Source organism: Schistocerca nitens, chromosome 5, assembly GCF_023898315.1.
Source record: "Schistocerca nitens isolate TAMUIC-IGC-003100 chromosome 5, iqSchNite1.1, whole genome shotgun sequence".
NCBI lineage: Eukaryota > Metazoa > Arthropoda > Insecta > Orthoptera > Acrididae > Schistocerca > Schistocerca nitens.
In genome coordinates, this window is record NC_064618.1 from 594,225,939 (window position 1) to 594,245,905 (window position 19,967).

Sequence of the window (19,967 nt, forward strand, 5' to 3'; positions counted from 1 at the left end):
TCGTTCCCGCGAGTTCCCGGCTTGCTGGAAGTATGTGGAAGTGGTCGCGATACACAAACCAGGAAAAGATCCTTTATTCCTGCAGCACCACTGGCCGATTAGCCTCTCGCCAACTCTAAGCAAGATTTATAGATTTATGTGCGCCTCCTGCTAATACCCATACAGGAAGATATTACCAGAGAGCAACTTCCGCCGGATTTCCAACTCGGGTTCCGGCTGAACCACTCTGGTGCACAATAGATCATGAGTGTGGTTGAAGCAGCCACAGAGGGCTTCAACCACAGAGCCTACTGCGGGATAGTGCTACTGTATGTAGCCAAGGCCTTCAAATGGTTCAAATGGCTCTGAGCACTATGGGACTCAACTGCTGAGGTCATTAGTCCCCTAGAACTTAGAACTAGTTAAACCTAACTAACCTAAGGACATCACAAACATCCATGCCCGAGGCAGGATTCGAACCTGCGACCGTAGCGGTCTTGCGGTTCTAGACTGCAGCAGCCAAGGCCTTCCACTCAGTCTGGCATAGAGGGATAATCTAGAAGCTGTACACACAAGAGTTCCCCTGGAGCGTAGTTAAGCAAATCAAAAGCTATCTCATGGATAGGACTTTCTCTGTCAAAGTAGAAACCACCACCTCCACCAAAAGGCTTATTCGTGCTGGGGTGCCACAGGGATCGGTCCTGAAGCCCATTTTGTACAGTCTATACACTGAGAACACACCAACGGCCCCTCTGGTGTACAACGCACAGTACGCAGATGACACAGCGTTGTACACACGAAATGCGAACAAGGACCTGGTCAACCCTTGACTACAAAGGGTTTCAGATGAAAGAGAAACTTGGTCCCATCGCTGGCGCATTACCATCAACTCTGAAAAGACACAGGCTATGCTGGTCACCCGGAGGCTCGTAAGGCGCAGACCTCCTCAACGCCTCCGCCACTCCCCCTGCACCGTCACCTAAACGGAGCCCAACTCTCCTGGCACAAAACCGCCAAGTACTTTGCATAACTTTGGATTCTCGTCTTACGTGGAAACCCCACATAGACGAGGTCCACAGGAAGGTCTGTGCCAGAATGTCCATCCTATACTCAGTCCTCATCTCAACCAGCTCCCTTCCCTGCTTTGTGAGTGTGAATGTATATCAGTCCCTGATACGGCCAGTAATGGAATATGCATGCCCTACGTGGGGATACGCGCCGAAGCAGCACCTGGAAAAACTCCAGAAGCTGCAGAACCGCGCCCTCAATAGGTCACTGCATCTACCCCTCAGACATCCTACCGATGATATGCAAGCCGCAGGCGAAATCCCACTCCTAAAAGTGCGTTTCGAAGATCTGGCAAGGGCCTTCTACGAAGGCTCTTTCAGATCAGGGAACGTCCTCATTCACTCCATAGGGTGGTATGACATGTCCCGCGACAAGCACAAACGCCAAATGACGATCTTCAACGATTAAGTTGAAGAGAAAATCCCTATGCCCAATCCCTTATCTTTAATCCTCCTAGTTCCCCCATAGTATCAGTCATCCCACCAACCTCAGGCAAGTACCAGACACACACAGAACATTCACTACATTACGCACACACCCAAAAATTACAGAAATAACCACACACACAAGTAAACACGTGGAGTAAATGCCGAAAGGCTGTAAACCCCCGCACACACTTCCCCAAAGAGGGGAAAGTATTAGATGGGAGTAACATGTTCAAACCTTTCTCATGAATCTATCTAATAGTGAAAAGTCTCAAAATCTCTGCAGTAGTTCCTGAGATTAGCCTCTATATATAGCCAGACAAATATTACGTGGAGCTATGGTAATATGCACAGATTACCGGAGTATGTATTAAAAGTGACTCAGGCGCGAAAACTGGATGCTTTCTGGCGACTACAGTTGACCATCTCCTCATCGGCGTAGGAGATGACGACTCCAGTTCTGAAGTGGACATCTCTACTCAGGTACGGGATGAGTTGAGAAGGTACTAGATGACTGACTATAGTTATTATCCTCTGTGTGTTCGATATTTCCTTCGACTGTGAAATCTTGATAATAACTTCTTTTACGTGAAATTTAAAATTTTCCCTGGGAATTAAACTTTCGAAGAGATTTCGAGATTGCAGCAGATCTTCCTAAAGTTCATTCCACGATATTTCAACTGGACACCTGCCAGTCATCTTCAGATGGGCTCACCTGAAGATGACTGGCAGGTGTCCGGGTGAAATATCGTGTAACGATGTTAACCACGACCGGCTGCATTCCCGAAATCTATTCGAACTTCTTTTTACTTTACTCATACCTCACGAAGGTGGAAGATCCCATGGATACGACAGGTTTTTCTCCAGCAATTTCTCTCTCGTAACTTTCGTCACCCACCTTGCTTATTGTTCATTATATCTAATAATCGCACATACAAGTAATCTGTCGTTTTGTCAGTTGAATGTTAACATACTTTAAGCGACAACAATACAGCTGTAGACTAACATGGGATCATTCATCTTTTGAGACTGTAATATAGTCTTAATAGGCTAGACGTATTCCATTTTTATGTAAAGCACGTTCAGTGGCCGCTGTAACAATTGCAGTTTTGCTTACAAATTGGTTGAACGACACAATAAACAATTCCCATATTTGAAATCACATTTACTACTCACCATTTTGGACACCTACGCTGTGTTCAAGCGTTATTCTACACACAGGCCTAAGATTATTATTATGTGGTAGTGTCTGCCATTCCTGTGTGTGCTGTGTATCCCCCACGCGCGCGCGCGCGCGTGTGTGTGTGTGTGTGTGTGTGTGTGTGTGTGTGTGTGTGTGTGTCTAGGGAGGGTATGAGCGTTTGAAAGTGGTTGGGTGGTAGGACGATATATTGTAACTTTTTTGGGCTAGTTAGTGAGTGTAGAGAGCACATGGAAATAGTGTGGTAGTCTAAATACGTGAATAACGAAAGTAATGTCAAATTGTGGGACTCTTTATGGTCTCGATAAACATATTACGGCGACCCCTAAATATGCTTTAATAAAAGTGAAACGCATCTAATCAAAATAGAACTTTATTACATTCGCAAAAGACGAATTACTCCCATATTACTCTTAAACCTGCGACTGCACGAAAGAGGCCTCTAAAGTGGGAACCATAAGTACCGTACGCACAAGAATGACCTCGACAGCGTTTGATTTAAATTCTGCGAGGAGCAGACTAAAATAAGATCGCAGCGGAATACGACAGCTATTTTTTCCCAGATCTAATCTGTCATGAAATGGAAACCATAGTAAAGATTTAAAATGTTTTAACAACACCTTCTAGCGATTCCCTACACAGTCGCCGTTCACACTTAGACATTGGTCGTAGCATTGTACCAATTTTCAAATACCTTCTTCTTAGAAAGCAGCCACCAGTTCTTTCCTGCAATTCTCGTTGTCTGTGTAAAAAATACTGTCCTCACAACTAGCGGTTCATATGACCTAAACGATGAAAATGAGAAAGTCCCTTGTCCGAACTGTATGGTGCGTGAGTAAACACTTCGTATCGAAATCGCTGCAGAAGCATCTTAGTTGCAACTCCAGTTTGTGGCTGAACATTTTCATGGAGACGGACGACGCCTAACGATAACATTCCTCTTCGCTTGCTCCGAATTGTCCTTCGCAGACGATATTTTCGCATCGCCTGATCGACTCGCTGAAATAGATAATCGGTTGACAATCGTCTCTATGCGTGATCGACTGAATCACGACCGTCTATACGACTTGTCTCAAAATTCCTGCACCACTGCCGCATCCTGCTGTAAAGCATGACAGTTACAGTACATGGGCTGCACGAAATCAGGCGGAACCCTTTGGTGTGAAGAAATCGAATGCCGGCGTCCACTTCATACTTGGCGGGAGACGCTATTGTTCAAGGCACCTTTTGGTGCTGATTGTGTACTCACATATCGAAACTACGAATGGGCGCGATTGAGGGCATGCTAGAGACCCTTTGCAACACAAATACGTGAAGCTTCATAGGTTTTAATTTGGCGTTCTATTGGACCTTCAAGTTATAGTACATAGCACAATTTTTACTTGTGTGAGGTCCGGATTCGATTCCCGGCCGGATCGGAGAATCCATCCTCTCAGGGACTGGTTTTGTTATTTCTCTGCCGGCCGAAGTGGCCGTGCGGTTAAAGGCGCTGCAGTCTGGAACCGCAAGACCGCTACGGTCGCAGGTTCGAATCCTGCCTCGGGCATGGATGTTTGTGATGTCCTTAGGTTACTTAGGTTTAACTAGTTCTAAGTTCTAGGGGACTAATGACCTCAGCCGTTGAGTCCCATAGTGCTCAGAGCCCTTTTGTTATTTCTCATCATAATTTCATCATCACCGACATGCGGGTCACCGAAGTGGAGTCAAAGAAAAAGATTTGCTCTGGGCGTCCGGACAACTCCAGATGGGATCCCACAACCCAATAATGCCATATGTTCATTCCAACAAAATCACGATGAACAGTGTATAAATTTACGAACTTGTGAATAGAAATAATGTCTCATGTCATCTTGAATAACTAGCACTTGGCTTCTCTTGAAAATTATTTATTTAATTTCCGGTTTCGTAGCCCAGGAGCCACATAATGAAATGAAGTATGGTAAATCAGGACATAACCTTTTCAAAATGAATAGGTCTGACATTCCTTGTCTATGAATAAATGACGCAGTAAGTGGTGCGTCGAGTAAGTGGAAAGTATGGATCCACAATTCCTCAGGCGTGCCATGAATCTAAAGTGACGAGTTAACAATGGCCATGCAGGCTGGTGTGGCCGTGCGGTTCTAGGCGCTTCAGTCCGGAACCGCGTTGCTGCTGCGGTCGCGGGTTCGAGTCCTGCCTCGGGCATGGATGTGTGTGATGTCCTTGGGTTGGTTAGGTTTAAGTAGTTCTAAGTTCTAGGGGACTGATGACCTCAGATGTTAAGTCCCATAGTGCTCAGAGCCATTTGAACCATTTTAACAAGCCATCCAAAATGCCATAAATACAGCAGACCACAATGCATGGACGTGCAGGTGGGAAAGTGGCCAGCTGTGGATTTGATAATTGCCGCTTACTAGACGATCCACTAATTGAGTCATTTATTCATAGACATGGAAAGTTCTGTCCCATTCACTTTGCAACTTAAATGTCAAGATTCACCGCATTTAACCTTCTAGGCTACGAAACCAGTTGTAAAATAAATTATTTAGAAGAGCAGCCAAGCCGTTTTATTCAAGATGATTACTTATGGCTGCGGTTGTCCTTCATACAAGACAGTGTGTACTCTCTGAAGCGTAGTAGCTCAGCGCAAAGAGAAAGCCGTTCAGTGCTCACCACAGATGTGGGGCACCACGTCAGGGTTGTTCTCGTCGTGCGGCGCAGCGGCGTCGGCCTTGGCTCGCTGCTTGTCGAGCGCACAGACGGCGACGGCGGTGACGGGCCCGTTGGCGGAGCCGCCGCCCCAGCCGCCCTCGTCGCTGTCCTTAGAGAGCGGCGTGGCCGGCGGCTGCTGCTGCTGCTGCTGCGCCGACGGTCTCTTGCGGCGGGCGCGGACCACCGCCACAGCCGCCCCCGCCCCCAGCAGCAGCGCCCCCAGCGCGCCGCCGCCCGCCACCGCCCCCACCACCGGCGTCACACCCGGCAGCAGCGGCGTTTCTGCTGGAAGCACGTGCCGTCAGTTCGGGAACTGCCGTCAACCACTACACAACTTATAGGACTATTACTCGAAGCAGTCTTATACACTGAGGTGAAAGAATTCATGGGATAGCGATATGCACATTTTCTGATGGTGGTGGTGTCGCGTCGACGAGGTAAAAGGGGTGTGATTGGTGGAGCTCCCATCGGTACTCACATAAAAACCTTTCCTACTTGATTATGGTGGTACGAAGAGAATTAACAGACTTTGTACGAGTGGTGGTACATTGTAGTTGGAGCTGGATGCATGAGATATTCCATTTCGGAAATCGTTGCATAATTCTGTTTTCCGAGAACCACAGTGCCAAGAGTGTGACGAGAATAGCAAGTTTCTGGCATTGCCTCCACTACGAACAACGCAATGGCCGGAGGCCTTAACGTAACGACCGAGAGCAGCGAAGTTTGCGTAGAGTTTTCAATGCAAGCCGATAAGCAACAAGAGCAAATTAACCGCAGATATCTATTTTTGGCGTATGAAGAACGTTCCTGTTAGGATAGTGCGGCAAAATTAGGCGTTAATGGGCTATGAAAACGGACAACCGACTCGGATGCCTTTGCTAACAGCACTACATTTCTTGCAGTGGCTCTCCTCGGCTCGTGATCATATCAGCTGGATCGTAGACGACTTGGAAACCGTGGACTGATCAGATGACTCTCGACTTTTGATGACAAGAGTGGATGATAGGGTTCAAATGTGGCGCAGGCCCCACGCAGCCGTGGACTCTAGTAGTCAACAAGGCAATGTGCAAACAGGTTCATGCCTTTTTAATGTGCATGCAATGGGCTGGTTCCTCTAGTCCAACTGAGCCGACTGTTGACTGTAAATGGTTATGTTTGGCTACTTGCTCTCAAACTACAATGTACTTTTTTAAGACAATTAGCGCACTCGTTCGCGATTGTTTTGAGGAACATTGTGGACAGTTCGAGCGATAATTTGGTCACCCAGATCGCTCGACATAAATGCATTGAACATTTATGAGGCATACTCGTCAGTTCGTGCTCAAAATCCTGCACAGGCAACACTTTCGCAATTATGGACAGCTGTATGGGCAGTAAGGACGGAGCGTGAGTCGTCCATGGGTAGCTCAGATGGTAGAGCACTTGCCCGCGAAAGGTAAAGGTCCCTAGTTCGAGTCTCGGTCCGGCACACAGTTTTAATCTGCCAGGAATGTTCATATCAGCGCACACTCCGTTGCAGAGTGAAAATATCATTCTGGAAATATCCCCCAGGCTGTGGCTAAGCCATGTCTTCGCAATATCCTTTCTTCCAGGGGTGCTAGTTCTGCAAGGTTCGCAGGAGACCTTCTGTGAAGTTTGGAAGCTAGGAGACGAGGTACCGAGGGGAGACGACGTACTGGCAGAAGTGAAGCTGTCAGGACGGGGCGTGAGTCGTGCTTGTGTATCTCAATTGGTAGAGCACATGCCCACGAAAGGCAAATGTCCCGAGTTCGAGTCTCGGTCCGGAAGACAGTTTTAATCTGCCAGGAAGTTTCAGCAAGTTCAATGTTTCTGCAGGGGATTTCCAACGACATTTTGAGTCCATATCACGTCAGGTTGCTGCATGACGCTTTGCAAAAGGAGGACCGACATAGTATTAGAAGGTATACCATGACTTTCGTCATGTCACTGTGCAACTGCAGCTACAAAGTGTGATGAGGAAACTTCCTTGCTTTATTGGGTTGTCGTGAGGTGGACGTAGTGTAAAGAGGGTGAGCGTAGTCTCATTCGAAACGCTGGCGTCACTAGTAACAATGCCATTGGCTGACGGAGGAGAGAGCGTTTTCATCGAGACGTGTTTTTCTAATGGCCGCACAATTGTTATCCCGCAGCGTGCATTTGGTGCACAACTAACCATTCCCACAAAAGGGAAAGCGGGAATGGGAATTTTCATGACGATCTGCAACTGCACGAAGGATATTACTCAAGCTATTATTTCTGAGAAACAAAATGTGTCGAGATCAGATTGTTCATCCAGAGACAGTGTGTTTTTAATTAAGAATATTACAGAGCAATACAAACAATTTAATATGGAAACCGGTTAAATCTTTCTAGACTTTGAGTCTTCCTCAGCCCACATTCGTCACTGTATGCGGATATGGAGGGGCATGTGGTCAGCACACAGCTCTTTCAGCTGTATGTCATTTTACGAGACCGGAGCCGCTAATTGTGAATCAAGTAGCTCCTCAATTTTCCTTACAAGGGCTAGGTGCATCCCGCTTGCCAACAGCGATCGGCAGGCCGGATGGTCGCCCATCCAAGCACTAGCCCAGCCCGACAGCTCTTAACTTCGGTGATCTGACGGAAAGCGTTGCTACGAAAGCGACGAGACCGTTTGCTCTACGGAAGATTAGGAACGCGGATCTCTTATTTAAGCTGTGCGATAATGTTTGATTTGGGTGATAATGACAGTAAAGAAAAAAAATCGAAGTTGCCTGTGGAAGCATGAGCAGAACATCGGACCATAAAGTACAAAAAGAGACCGCCATGAAATTCTACAGACTGATGGCGCTTCCTATGTTAGTTATCCTATGGAAGCGACAGCGGAGGGTAACCATAAAAAGAAAATAAATCCTAAGGAAGACGGGGACCTGAGCAAAAATTAGAAATGATTAGAAATGAAGATATCAGAATAGAATTCAATATATATTTAGCATGAATAACTATATTAGAAAGTATCGCGAAGACGGGGGACAACACCTCATGAGACAGCCACAGAAATTCTCAGAAGATCCTGAGCTACAAATTTTAAGAGAAAAGAGATATTGGAAGTCTCCAAAGAAGATAGAATTTTTTTTTTTGAGAGTTCGGAAAAGATAACAGCCTAATCTTTGAAACGATTATGATATGATGATGATGATGATGATGATGATGACTATTACCTTTCGCAACACTGCTTCTGGTAGACAATCAACTGTTATGTTGGTGGACGCTTTTGCGGCAGCTAGAATGTGCGAGGAAGAGGAACGGGGTTGCCGCGGCCCCTGAGATCACCATATAACGCATCAGCAATATGACACTCCCTTTTGGGATCTCCTCGACCCTCTGTACGCAACCATGTAGCAGCTCCACACTTTTCTGAAGTTTCCATAATGGCCTTTGTTGTATGATCACACGATTACAGAACAATAACTGAAAGCAGTTACTTCCAAAATATATCTAGGAGTGTACGTACGAAGTGATTTGAAGTGGGATCGGGCGGCCGTGGTGGCCGACCGGTTCTAGGCGCTTCAGTCCAGAACCGCGCGACTGCTACGATCGCAGGTTCCAATCCTGCCTTGGACATGGATGTGTGTAATGTCCTTAGGTTAGTTATGTTTAAGTAGTTCTAAGTTCTAGGGGACTGATGACCTCAGATGTTAAGTCCCATAGTGCTCAGAGCCATTTTGGGATGACTTCCTAAAATTAACTTCGGGTAAGGCAGGTGCCAGATTGTGACTGATTGGATGAATCTTCATCAAATATAATCCCTTAACAAGGGATGCAGATTATAAAACACTTGCTCGACCAACACCGTTACTTAAAATTTGCTCATTACTCTGGGATCCATACGAGGTGGGACTGACAGAGGAAACAGAGAGCAGCACTTTCCGTTACAGGTTCATTTATTAAGTGCGAAGGCATCACGAAGATGCTCAGCCACCTACAGCGTCAGACGCTAGAGGCGAGGTGATCCGCGTCATGCTGTGGTCTACTGTTACAGCAACGAGAGCGTACGTTTCTAGAAAAGCTAACCAGTATATTGGTTCCTCCCATGTACATCTCGTAAAGAGACCATGAAGATAAGATTAGTCAGATGCGAGCCAGCAAGCAATCATTCAGCCCTCGAACCATAACCGGCTGGAACAGGAGAAGGGTGAAGGGATACTCTTACACACAAAGTACGCTCCGCCACACTCCGAAACGTGATTTCGGAGTATAGGTGTAGATGTAGATGACCTATTCTGCAAGAACTCGGTGAACGCGCATTTGCTGCTTGACAGTGAATAATTGCTTCAAATGTTGCTTCACGACGCCCTGGTGTTCTTTAGTAACATGCCGCAGTGTCATCAGAGTAAAACATGAACGAAACATGAGGTACTGAGGTGCTGAAAATGCCGGAGAAGTACAAGAGGGGTTCCTTCATTTACAACAGTTAAATGTCTTGTGTTCCGTCCTCAAGAGTAGACAACAATATAAATATTTTTTAAGAAAACTAGCGTGTAAATACTGGATATTGAGCTGTTTCACAAGATTATAATGAAGTTTCTTTCCACACTCTTGAAGAAACTGATAATAAAGATGTGAGGTTTCAGGAAGGCGTCATGAAAGACAACAAAGCAGCGTTTTTTTTTTTTTTTTTTTTTTGTTTTATGAGGAAGTTCGGTTTCCTTGAGTGGTGACTTTCTGTGCCAGGAGCACTCGTCCAATTACATCCACAGCGTCCTCTTTATGGATACATCTGAAGTCAATTGTTTGCAGTACACATCCAAGGATAAGGACCGTTGCACATTTGCCGGAGAACATTCGCAACAATATTCCGCATGCTCGGGATATTGTCAGAATCTCAGCTGAAAGTTCACAGTTCGAGTAAGTCAGTTTATTGACACTTAGGATTAAATTTAGAATAATGCACAAACGAAATTGTACTTCTAAATCACCACACTTCGATGCCGCAACCTTTATATAGGGAGAAGCACTTAATGATAAATAGTCCACTGTGTACGAATACTACTTCCATCCTTGGCCAGATGCCCTTCTACTACATTCACTAATAGTTCGTTGGCTGAGCGAACGTATATAATTCTTTGTTAGAGAGTCACCTCGCACTTCCGAATTGAATTATTTGTGACATCCACAAAAAATCATTACCTTAAGGCGATATTTTGCAAACTAAACTAACGCAATGCAACACGGAATCATGTGTTAATGTCATGGAGCAGACTGGAGGAAGAGTGAAACTTTCAACGACGATAGCATGATACAAACTAGTGCCACAGTTGTGTTGTATAGTCATTCCGAGCGATTCTTTGTATGCTCCGTTACTGAACAGATGCTTTTCCATGTTGAGTGGTACTTAAGTAAATAAATTAGTGAAATTAAAGTGAACTAGAAATTAGAATATAAATGAAAAACTTGGTTTAGTTTAGAGAGTTACATACTCGCAAGCAGCGAGCCGTACAGCAGAACAGAAGAGACAATGACCCTGAAGTCAGCAACTTCCACATAAGCGGGCGCTGTCGATTCAGCCGTCAGGGCATCGCCCGACCGGCTCACGTGTTTCTCAGTTGTCGTATGTGAGCAAAGGCCCTCGCCTACATCCCAAGAGCCAATGACCGACGTAAAGAAGATTCTTCGAGAAGCTATTCAACGTGACAGAAGAGGCAATGACCGGCTCACGTGTTTCTCAGTCGTCACATGGGATCAAAAGCCCTCACCTACATTCCAAGAGCCAACGACCGACGTTAAGAAGATTCTTCGAGAAGCTTTTCAACGTGACAGACGAGGCAATGGCCGTGAAGTCGTTCACCTCCAGTAAACTGAAGTGAATAAATACGCGAGACGCAGTGGGCCAGAGGGATGAAGTCAGATGAAAGACGGAGACGGAGTCGAAGACGGAGACAGACGAAGACGGAGACGGGGGCGAAGACGGGGGCGAAGACGAAGACGAGAGACGAAGGAAGAAAAGAAGAGTAGCAGTAGCTTTCAGTCAGTTTCGGTGCTGAAGACCGTCATGTAAGAAGAGGAATAGCAAGCAGCCGCCGTAGCGCCAGAAGACAGAAGTTAAAAGGTATTTGAAGTCTGGTTTTTACATACCCGGGTGACTCGTGAGGACGGGAAGGAGACGGCCTCACATCAGCAGTCACCTGTGAGCTGGGATGAAGACCTGACAGCCGAAGACTGGCAAGCGGGAGTCCGTGGTTCGAGTCCGGGACACTGGCCTTCCCCCGCCGCGCCGCTCCGCTGGTCGACGCACAACACACGCGGCCGCTTAGAGAAGAGAAACACTGGGACGCGACACCCAAGGTATCATTCGATGCACGATTTCGCTCGCAATAATTAAACGGGCCACCTCGCGCTGCGCTTCTCCAGTCAACTGAGCGAGACAGCGACACGAGATACACACCGCTACGCGTAATCAGACGCCGCCGCCGCCGCCGCCGCCGCCGCCGCCGCCGCTGCCGCAGCAGAAGACTTCACAAACGACACAGCTGCCGCTCTCCGAGCCAGAACATCCCGTAAGATACAGTTGTACAAATCTTCAATAAAAGTTATCTTATGTAAAAATGATGTTTCATTCGACCTCATACCCGAGCCAAGGAAGAACCCACCCTGCCCACATGTTGTTAAGAGAGAAAAGTTAATTTATTTAATAGTTTCACCCTGACAGAATGCTTTAGAATGCTCATCCTGACAATTGACAGCATCAAAAGAGAAAACCCAGTTACATTTAGTGACAGAAGTGTCCCATTTAGTAACACAACTGTTACATTTGGTATCAGAAGCCGTTTATAGTTGTTACAATGGAGCAGACTGGAGGAAGAGTGAAACTTTCAACGACGATAGCATGATACAAACTAGTGCCACAGTTGTGTTGTATAGTCATTCCGAGCGATTCTTTGTATGCTCCGTTACTGAACAGATGCTTTTCCATGCGTTTTATGCATTAACTTATTTCCTGAATGATGTTTTGTCTTGCTCGTAGTCGGTAGGTCAAAGAAAGGAGAAATACAAGTCTTTTCAGGAATGAATTACCGTGTAACAGGGTTAGTAAATGCTGCTGTCTTCTTATTTGGGGCGTCCCTGGGATATCTAATAGTCCAACTGAAGTGGTGCACATCGCCAGTCAGATATGGAGGCGTTAGTCTGAGATCATCACGTTCGGCGCACGCAAACCCGGGTATATGATTCCCAATGGTGTTCTAACGACTTCAATTTATAAGGAAGCTGTCCATGAATTGTATGTCCACCTTTTCCACCGAGCATACTTTTAAATACTTGGGATGTTAAACCTCATCTGTTACATACAAGGATCAAGAATAAAAATTAGAAAAACATTCAACTGTTGATAAGTAGTATAAATCACACTCTCCTCAAAAAAGTTAGAGAGGAGTGTTACTGAAGTTTCATTATGTGACAGCAGTATCAATTCTAATCTGAAGGTCAGTGCCTTGGGATCCCGTCTCCACTCAACAGAAGAGGACTGAAGCATCGAATGTGAGACTTCTAAGACCAGTAACGTATTAGAAACTTATAGATCGGACAAAGAATAATGAATGAAATCGGAGTCAAAAGCATGCTTCGGAAAATAGAGGCGCACAGAAAAGAATGGAATTAACATATTCCAACACGATAGATAAACGAAAACCTGAATTATATGCAAACGTACATCTGAAAACGCACTCTGTTCGAACAAGCGTTGAGGGCCTAACTGCACCTACTGACCATTGTGTCATCTTCAGCCAGCAGGCATCACTGGATGCCGCTGTGGAGGGCATGTACTCAGCACACCTCTCGCCCGTCCGCTGTCTGTTTTCGTGGCCGGACATACTACTTCTCAGCCAATTGGTCTCATAAGGGCTGAGTGCTCCTCACTTGCCAACAGCTCTCGTCAGACCCGGACGGACAGCCATCCAGGTGCGAGCGAAGTTCGACAGAGCTTAACATCTGACGGAAATTAGTGTAACCACAGCGGCAAGGCGTTGGCAAATATCCAATTCATTGAAAATGAAATTTGGGTGACATTAGAAGAGATGGGAATATCAGTTGCTCTCTGATTGAAACGGGAACAGGCAAGAATGCGTAAACGAAACCTGAACACGATGATGAAGTAATAAGAGATATGGGATCGCCATATAGCTTCACAGACTCACAGTCGATTGAAAATGACTTGCACCCAGGAGGCCCAGGGATTACAAGTCTAACTCAGACATCATCGACCACTTCTGTTCTTCCTAGAATACTTATCCTGTACTGAGACAAATTGCCGTAAAGCATGTTGGACATCTAGATTTAGACTATGAGGAAACGTCAGGTATTCTGTTCTGAAAGCGAAGCCAAAACAAAATGAATTGAAGTCGTGTATTCAAACGATAAAGCGACACCACACCTAAGTGCCACTCACGGCCCGTATCCTGGGGGCTGATATACCTAATATCCCAACCACACTTCCACATGTCAGACTGTTACTATCGCTAGATGTTGGCTGCACAGTCGAAATTGAAATTGCGCGGTATTGGTGAATGGGTAGCAAAAGAATATTTTAAACCAGTGTCAATACCGCAGATTTTCCTCATTTAGTAACTTTATTTTGTGTGTGGCCTTACTACAACTAAGATATTGGTAGGATCCCTTTTAGTGACACGTTAACGCCACGCCTGCTGTGGCTTCATGGATAACGTTTATACCTCAGCTTATGAACATAAGTGTAATACACAGATTGCCGTTCGTGATAAACTCTTCCTATAGTATTGTGAAATAACTCAATGAAAGCTCAATTTTCAATTGTATCTAACGCAGCACGATCGTTTTTTGACTCTCGTTTTTTGGTGCAGTTTGATGATATTAGTTTTTTCCCAGATGTTATTACATTGTATAGCAGGCTGGTTTACAATAATAATTGAAAAATGGTTTCCGAAATAGATTCTTGATGGGCAATTCTCGAAAGGTTATTATTACTTTGTGACTCTGTATGTTACACTGTGTTGGCTGCATGTTTAATTTATTGCCACCGAGAAAGACGACCCAGTGATTAGCACACTGGACTCGTAATTTGGAGGACGATGATCAAATCCCCGTCCGGCCATCCTGGTTTTGGTTTTCCGTGATTTCCCTAATTGGCTTCAGGCAAATGCAGGGACGTTCCTTTGAAAGGGCATGATCGACTTCTTACCTGTCATTCCCTAATCCGATGGAATCGATGACATCGCTGTCTGGCCCTCTCCCCCTTACCAACCAAAATTTATTGCATATAAGAACGCACGATAAAGATCAATCTAGAATTACGCCTCTAAATATTCGATTTATTTACAAGGTGATGTGCTTCTCTCACTCGTTTCATATCGGCGTGCCTACCAACTCAAAAGTGTTCTAGTCTTCCTCTGCACCTACTCGTACACGTTTTCCCCTCCGCGTCTCCTTCCACTCCCAACCTACCTACTCCTAGATGTCATCCTACCTACTCCAAGGTGTCCTGTAGCCCTATCTTTTTATGATGAGGTCCCTCTATAGACTTCTACAATGACGTTAAAAAGTCATGCGAAAGCTCCTAATCTCGGAACGGACCTCATTTTGCCCTGCGTGCTGCAGCCATTCGACGTGGCATGGACTCAACAAGGCGCTGGTAGACCCGTGCAGAAATATTGAGCAATGCTGCCTCTATAGCCGTCTGTAATTGAGAAATTGTCGGTGCAGGAGGTTGGGCATGAAATGAGCTCTCGCTTGTGTCCCATAAACGTTCGATGAATTCATATCGGGCGATCTTGGAGGCCACCCCTTCACACCAACTGTCCAGAATATTCATCAAATCAATCGCCAACATTTGGGACACAGTGACATGATATTTTTGTTTGGGAGTATGAAATCCATGATTTCTACAAACGGCCTCTTAATAGCCAAACATAACCATTTCCAGTTAATGATCAGTTCAGTTGGACAAGAGGAACCAGTCAATTCCATGTAAACACTGCACGCGCTATTATTAAGCCACGACTAGTTTGCACAGTGTCTTGTTGACAACTTGGGTCAATGGCTTCGTGGAGCCAACACCACATTCGAACGCTACCATTCTCTCTTACCAACTGAAATCGGGACTCGTGTGATCAAGCCACGGTTTTGCACTATCTGTTGTCCAGCTGATATGGTCACGAGTCCAGCAGAGGCGCTGCAGGCGGTAACATGCTGTTAGCGAAGACACTCGCATCTGCTGCCGTAGCCCATTAATGCAGCATTTCATCGCACTGTCTTACCGGGTAAGTTTGTCATACGTCCCGTACTGATGTCTGGGGTTATTTCGCTCATTGTTGCTTGTCTGTTAGCACTGACTAATCTACGTAGTCGCCGCTGCTCTCGGTCGTTAAGAAAAGCCGTCGGTCGCTTCGTTGTCTGTAGTAAGAGGTAATAATACCTGAAATGTACTGTACTCGGCACAGTCTTGATAATGTGGATCTCGGAATACTGAATTCCCTGACGATTTCCGAAACGGAATATCCCTTGCGTCTAGCTCGAACTACCATTCCACGTTCAAAGTCAGTTAATTCCCGTAATGTGGCCATAAGCATGTCGGAAACCTTTTCACGTGGATCACCTGACACAAACGCCTATGCTCTGCTCTTTTCGACTTCGTGCACACGCCGCTACCGCCATCTGTCTATGGGTATATCGCTGTCCCTTGACCATGTCACTTTAGTGTACATCAACCTACTCGTTTTACTATTTCTTCATTCTGTAATTCACCTGTCGTCTTACCAAGTTTCAAATGTTTGCAGTTCCTTCTTCATTGTACACTCCTGGAAATGGAAAAAAGAACACATTGACACCGGTGTGTCAGACCCACCATACTTGCTCCGGACACTGCGAGAGGGCTGTACAAGCAATGATCACACGCACGGCACAGCGGACACAACAGGAACCGCGGTGTTGGCCGTCGAATGGCGCTAGCTGCGCAGCATTTGTGCACCGCCGCCGTCAGTGTCAACCAGTTTGCCGTGGCATACGGAGCTCCATCGCAGTCTTTAACACTGGTAGCATGCCGCGACAGCGTGGACGTGAACCGTATGTGCAGTTGACGGACTTTGAGCGAGGGCGTATAGTGGGCATGCGGGAGGCCGGGTGGACGTACCGCCGAATTGCTCAACACGTGGGGCGTGAGGTCTCCACAGTACATCGATGTTGTCGCCAGTGGTCGGCGGAAGGTGCACGTGCCCGTCGACCTGGGACCGGACCGCAGCGACGCACGGATGCACGCCAAGACCGTAGGATCCTACGCAGTGCCGTAGGGGACCGCACCGCCACTTCCCAGCAAATTAGGGACACTGTTGCTCCTGGGGTATCGGCGAGGACCATTCGCAACCGTCTCCGTGAAGCTGGGCTACGGTCCCGCACACCGTTAGGCCGTCTTCCGCTCACGCCCCAACATCGTGCAGCCCGCCTCCAGTGGTGTCGCGACAGGCGTGAATGGAGGGACGAATGGAGACGTGTCGTCTTCAGCGATGAGAGTCGCTTCTGCCTTGGTGCCAATGATGGTCGTATGCGTGTTTGGCGCCGTGCAGGTGAGCGCCACAATCAGGACTGCATACGACCGAGGCACACAGGGCCAACACCCGGCATCATGGTGTGGGGAGCGATCTCCTACACTGGCCGTACACCACTGGTGATCGTCGAGGGGACACTGAATAGTGCACGGTACATCCAAACCGACATCGAACCCATCGTTCTACCATTCCTAGACCGGCAAGGGAACTTGCTGTTCCAACAGGACAATGCACGTCCGCATGTATCCCGTGCCACCCAACGTGCTCTGGAAGGTGTAAGTCAACTACCCTGGCCAGCAAGATCTCCGGATCTGTCCCCCATTGAGCATGTTTGGGACTGGCTGAAGCGTCGTCTCACGCGGTCTGCACGTCCAGCACGAACGCTGGTCCAACTGAGACGCCAGGTGGAAATGGCATGGCAAGCCGTTCCACAGGACTACATCCAGCATCTCTACGATCGTCTCCATGGGAGAATAGCAGCCTGCATTGCTGCGAAAGGTGGATATACACTGTACTAGTGCCGACATTGTGCATGCTCTGTTGCCTGTGTCTATGTGCCTGTGGTTCTGTCAGTGTGATCATGTGATGTATCTGACCCCAGGAATGTGTCAATAAAGTTTCCCTTTCATGGGACAATGAATTCACGGTGTTCTTATTTCAATTTCCAGGAGTGTATTTTCGATGAACTACGTTTCATATTCATCTAATGTTGTGCTTAAGACGCACATTTCCAGGAAGTGATTCTGCACTTCATTTCAGTATCTAATATACTGAGTGCTGTTACTGAAAGAAACGCGTCTCTCTTTTGCAGATCTACTTCTTAATTATTACTTAATCTAGCTGACTAGAAAGGAGAATTCCCTCCCTCTTGTACACTGTGCTGTTTCCATTTTATTTTATTTATTTATTTATTTATTTATTTATTTTTTGCAGCAGCGCGGTTCACAGCCAAAACAAATGTATTTGACAAGGGTCCCCATTAACGGTTGTCTTTAGCAGGATTAAAATATCCTTTTATTTAGGATCCTACACTGTTGCACGATTTCGCTTGTGCAGCCATTTTATAGTGAGTCTGAATACATACCACATCTAACAAATAAAAAACTACTATTGGTTGCTCAGGGAGAAGACTGAGAAATTAAAAATTAATCGAGAGCTTACATTCCGTAAGTCGCACAATCGACATATTTTGGTTGTAGTCAAAGTGTTGTTCTAGCCATACAACGTTGTCAGTTGGTTTATTATGAAATAAAATTAAAGGCAAGTGTGATAAATTATTGATAAGAATACAGGAAAGGAGATGTCAGATAATAAAGCGTGTTATCGCGTCAGTCGAGTTAAAACGTGTAGACATCAAATTTTTCCTGGACTTCAGTGTCGTAAGTGGTGTATTGTGTCACGTATTTGTTATGCAGACGTCTGGTGTCACGTTGTTGATTTTAACGTGTTGGGCGAATGAGAATAAAAGTATAAAGATTCGTTTTTCTCAAGGCAGCGGGTCCAAAGTATTTCATAATGTTTTATTAATGCTAAAAAGCAACTATTTTTAGATACGACCCGGTGAATATTCGCAATTCTATCAAATTATGTTATTTACCGGAAGTTTGCCGAATAATGATCCAGTTAGAATCTGCCCAAAACAACGCTATCACTGAAATGCGAGGTTAACGTATTAGCAGACTCTCTGACAGCTACACGATGCACTATGATTGCTCTGCCCCTATGTCGTACACTATGACGCTCTTTTGCCTACCAAGCTCGGTATCCTGAGCATATTGGTAACGGCGGGCGGTACGTTTCCGAGGAAACAACAATATACGAGATGGCTGTGGCAGCGCGTTATGCAAACCTCGCCCACCAAGTGGAGAGTAGTGGAACCTCAAGCGTTACGAGGCCGTTACGCCAGTGCGACCTATAACGCCTTCGCAGCTCCGCCCACAAACTGCAGACACTTTGGAAGCAAATGGCCTTGCTGACGGCTTTTCTGCGGTAGTCGAGGTGAGGGACGTCACCGAGAGCAGAGGTAAGGAAGGAAAAAAAAAAAAAAAAAAGAGAGAGAGAGAGAGAGAGAGAGAAAGGGGCTGTCGCTAGGTCGCATCCTGTAAACTGCGATTATCTTCCTGCCTCCTGGGAACATCTTGAAAGGTTTAGGGCTCATCTTGCCAACCGGAGCGCTCCAGAAAGAAAAGAAAGAGCGGAAGCTCTCTGACGTTTTTGCCGTTTGGTCTGTAGACAAATGGCATCATTATGCTTGAAATCACTTTCCGTTACCACTTCAGAGGTCAAGGATCTATTTTGCTAATTTCTTCCTATTATTATTCATTAAACTGAAATAGAACTGCTATTATTCCAAAGATTTACACAATGGTCTATGATAAAGTCTTAATGAAGTTTGAGGAAATGTGTTCCAATAGAGAAAGCGCTTAACAAAATAAAAATTACGAAAATTACTTTTATAACAGTACGGGTTTATCCTCTAGTAGTTTCCTCCAGAAGCAATGACTTTTTTAAAATAAGAGGTGAACATTTAAGAGTGTTTTCTCATGTTACACTGCTTTTCTCTTTAGTGATAGTGAATAACCACGTTCTCTTTACTGTATTGTTTATAAGCGTAAGATATATGATTTTAGAAAGAACAGGAATGTATGGTGACGCAGAAAACCCAATGGAATAGGCAGGAATTCGATAAGCATCCTACAACAACTCTAAAGTGTGTGGCAGATGGTACTTTCCACTACATCGCATACTAAGGTTTCTTCCAGTGGCATTCGTTATTCATGGTACAAACTTTTATTTGTAGTATCATTGCATACTATATTTACGACAACAGATGTATAAACCGGCTTGTCTGTATCATTTCTTCAATACTATTCACTACAGTCACTAAGTTATTGCATGAACCTTGATATTATTCCCTATGACGGTATAAGTAGAAGAACATGGAAAAGCTGGAATACAGGAGGTACAAGCGGAAATAATTGCCTTACTGACCTGATAATGAGACAGCGATAATGGAATTAGATGTAGAATAATATTTAATTTCATGCTTGGTTA

At 45.7% G+C, this 19,967-nt stretch overlaps 1 protein-coding gene across 1 annotated transcript in view; it reads right to left on the minus strand.

The window, feature by feature from the left end:
- LOC126260601 (nephrin-like) overlaps window positions 1-19,967 on the minus strand; it is a 502,530-nt gene that overhangs the window by 24,522 nt on the left and 458,041 nt on the right. Inside the window, exon 12 of the mRNA XM_049957937.1 lies at window positions 5,326-5,646. Within this exon, the coding sequence (XP_049813894.1) occupies window positions 5,326-5,646 (321 nt within the window). The remainder of the gene's footprint in view (window positions 1-5,325; window positions 5,647-19,967) is intronic.